The sequence below is a fragment of the Myotis brandtii genome, unplaced genomic scaffold, assembly GCF_000412655.1.
Source record: "Myotis brandtii unplaced genomic scaffold, ASM41265v1 scaffold825, whole genome shotgun sequence".
NCBI lineage: Eukaryota > Metazoa > Chordata > Mammalia > Chiroptera > Vespertilionidae > Myotis > Myotis brandtii.
Genome location: NW_005371349.1, coordinates 2,153,865 through 2,156,361, shown reverse-complemented (window position 1 = coordinate 2,156,361; position 2,497 = coordinate 2,153,865). Strand labels below are relative to the sequence as shown.

Genomic DNA, 2,497 nt, shown 5'->3' with positions numbered 1-2,497 from the left:
CTGCACCCGCTTGGCCACCTGCGAGGGGACGGCGTGGTGGGCGGGGCTCCAGGGCCAGGGTGAGGGGAGAGGGAGAGGCCTGGGCCCGGGGACTCACCAGCCACTGCAGCTCCAGGAAGGCCATGGAGAAGAGGTCGATCTTCAGAACACTGCGGGAGGGAGGGCCAGTGACCTGGTGCCACACACGGGGGTCCCTCTGGGCCGCGTGCGGAGCCCCTGCCCCCACTCTCCCAGCCCCGCCCCGCTCACTTGTGGAAGAGCTTGTTCCACGTGCGCTGGCACTGGTGCAGGTCGCCAGTGATGTCCTGTACCAGGCCCAGCAGGGCCTTGCCCGCCTCCAGCAGGCCCTGGCGGGGACAGAGGAGAGCTGAGCGGGGCTGGGAGAGCAGGCACCCAGCCGCCACCCTGCACAGCCCCTCACCTGCACCATGGGCTGATGGTGCTGCTGCTTCAGGTGGAACCATTCGACGGTGCCAGTCTGCGGGCAAAGAGGCAGTGAGCAGGGGGGCTGCTCGGCCCAGGCACATGCCCTCCCCATCCCCAGGGGGGCACCATACCCGCAGCGCCTCGGTCACCAGGCGGGGCAGCGGGGCACTGTCTGGGCACAGCTCTCCAAAGGCCTTCATCTTGCACATCTGGACCAGGACCCTGAGAGGACAGAGAGCCTGCTGCCCACCCCCTCCCTCCACAGCTTCCCATCCCTGCAGGTGCCCCCGCTGTTCCCCAGTCCCCGACCAACTGACCGGAGGAGAGACTGCAGCCGGGCTGGGGAGTCGGCGACCGAGAGGGGGAAGACGGTGCGGAACCTCCGGATGAGGGACAGGCCGTAGGCCAGCAGGGAGGTGAACGAGGCGGCCAGCTCCTCCCGCTGCAGGCCCAGGAACATGCCCAGGAAGATGCTGTGAGGCCCGAGCTGCACGATGGGGCCCCCACAGCCGCTCCCGTCCCTGGGCCCTGCCTGCCCAACACCCCTCACCCCGCCCCAGCCCACCTGCTCTGCCTGGAGACGGCCCTGGATCCACTGGTACTCGATGCTGGTGATGGGGTGCAGGAGGCAGCTGCTGGGGAACTCCAGGCTCTGGTAGACTCGGCTGTAGGCCAGCCACTGCCTGTGGCACACGGAAGCCCTCAGCCTGGCCAGGCGGGGCACCTCCCTTCCCGCTGCTCTGCTCGCCCAGCCCAGCCTGGGGTCGGGGGGGAGGGGAGACGGCGCCTCCCCCGCCCCGAAGCCTCCTGGGAATCCCACTGACCCGCCGAGGCTGAAGGTAACCCAGAGGATTTTTGTGCCTATAATGCTTTTCAAACATGTAAGTTAATCACCCGTCTCTTAAATTAGGACACGTGTGATTTTAAAATTCGGCTTTCTTGCTGCTTTTGAAAAATCAGATTTGGAGACTTGAGCAAACACTGGCTGGAACTTCCCATTAGATAATTCAGGAGAGACTTCCCCGAGGTGGCGATGGCGATGAGACAAGGTTCGAGTGGGAGGGTGGGGGTGGGCACAGCCCTGGTACTGTCCCTGCCGGGACATGGCGGCCACCTGCGTGACAGGCCTGGGCCTGGTGGGCAAACCAGGCCCTCCTCACGGTGCCTGTTCCAGTCCCAGCCTCACCTGCCCCCACCTGTCCAGGAACCCCAGCTGCCCCCAGTCCTAGCACTGCCTCCTTCCACCCCTGACTCCAATGCCAAGTGTCAGCCCTGCTCAGGGCAGCACCCGCTGTGCCCTCCTTCCGACCCCCGTGTGCACTGAAATGTCTGTGAGCTCACATGTGCGCCTCCCTGGCCTTCCCACAACTGCTGTGACACCGGATGTGACAGGCCCAGGGCAGAGCCAGTAGCCTCAGGGCACAGATTTGCTGCAGGAAGGCAGTGGCCTTGGGAAGTGGGGTGGGCCTGGGGCAGGGCTGGCAAACTCAGATGCCCAGGATTCAGGTGCTGGCAGGGAGTGACGTGGGCCCGAGGGCAACGTGACGGGCTGGGGAGGACATGCCACTCTGCGCTGACCCACCGCAGCCCAGCGAGAGGCCGCGTGGGACGTCAGCGCTGAGGTTTCACGAGAGCTGGCGATACAGATCTGTACGGAAATCTCCCGATTTTACAAGTCGGCAACGAACTCAAAACTGAAAACACACAGTTTAGGCCAAACAGAAACCTCTGGGGGGTTAGATCCGGGCTGCTATCCCACGGAGGGGCCGGAGGGAGGGAGGGGGTGGTGCGCTCACGCCATGGACTGGTGGAAGTCGGACAGGTCCTTCTGGGTGGCGTGGAGAAACAGGATGGTGGCAGCCTGGGGACTCAGTGACCCATCCCAGGAGGTACTGCCTGCCTGAGGGGACAGGTGGAGGGGTCAGGGCCTGGCAGGCAGACCGGGCCCTGCCCAGCCCGGGAGGGCGGTACCTGGTGCTGGGTGACCTCGTGGGCCACGAGCTGCTGCAGCAGGTGGAGGTGCACCGTGTAGCTGTGCTGGGAGCGGCTGGCGGCTGTGGCTCAGTGCAGG

At 65.5% G+C, this 2,497-nt stretch overlaps 1 protein-coding gene across 1 annotated transcript in view; it reads right to left on the bottom strand.

Annotated features, from left to right (window-relative positions):
• Positions 1-2,497, bottom strand: part of UNC13D (unc-13 homolog D (C. elegans)) — a 14,587-nt gene that overhangs the window by 7,715 nt on the left and 4,375 nt on the right. The window contains exons 12-20 of the mRNA XM_005884344.2: positions 2,398-2,486; positions 2,223-2,326; positions 992-1,109; positions 744-868; positions 558-648; positions 422-478; positions 250-347; positions 98-149; positions 7-18 (exon numbers count right to left, since the gene is read on the bottom strand). Coding sequence (XP_005884406.2) covers positions 7-18; positions 98-149; positions 250-347; positions 422-478; positions 558-648; positions 744-868; positions 992-1,109; positions 2,223-2,326; positions 2,398-2,486 — 746 coding nt within the window. The remainder of the gene's footprint in view (positions 1-6; positions 19-97; positions 150-249; positions 348-421; positions 479-557; positions 649-743; positions 869-991; positions 1,110-2,222; positions 2,327-2,397; positions 2,487-2,497) is intronic.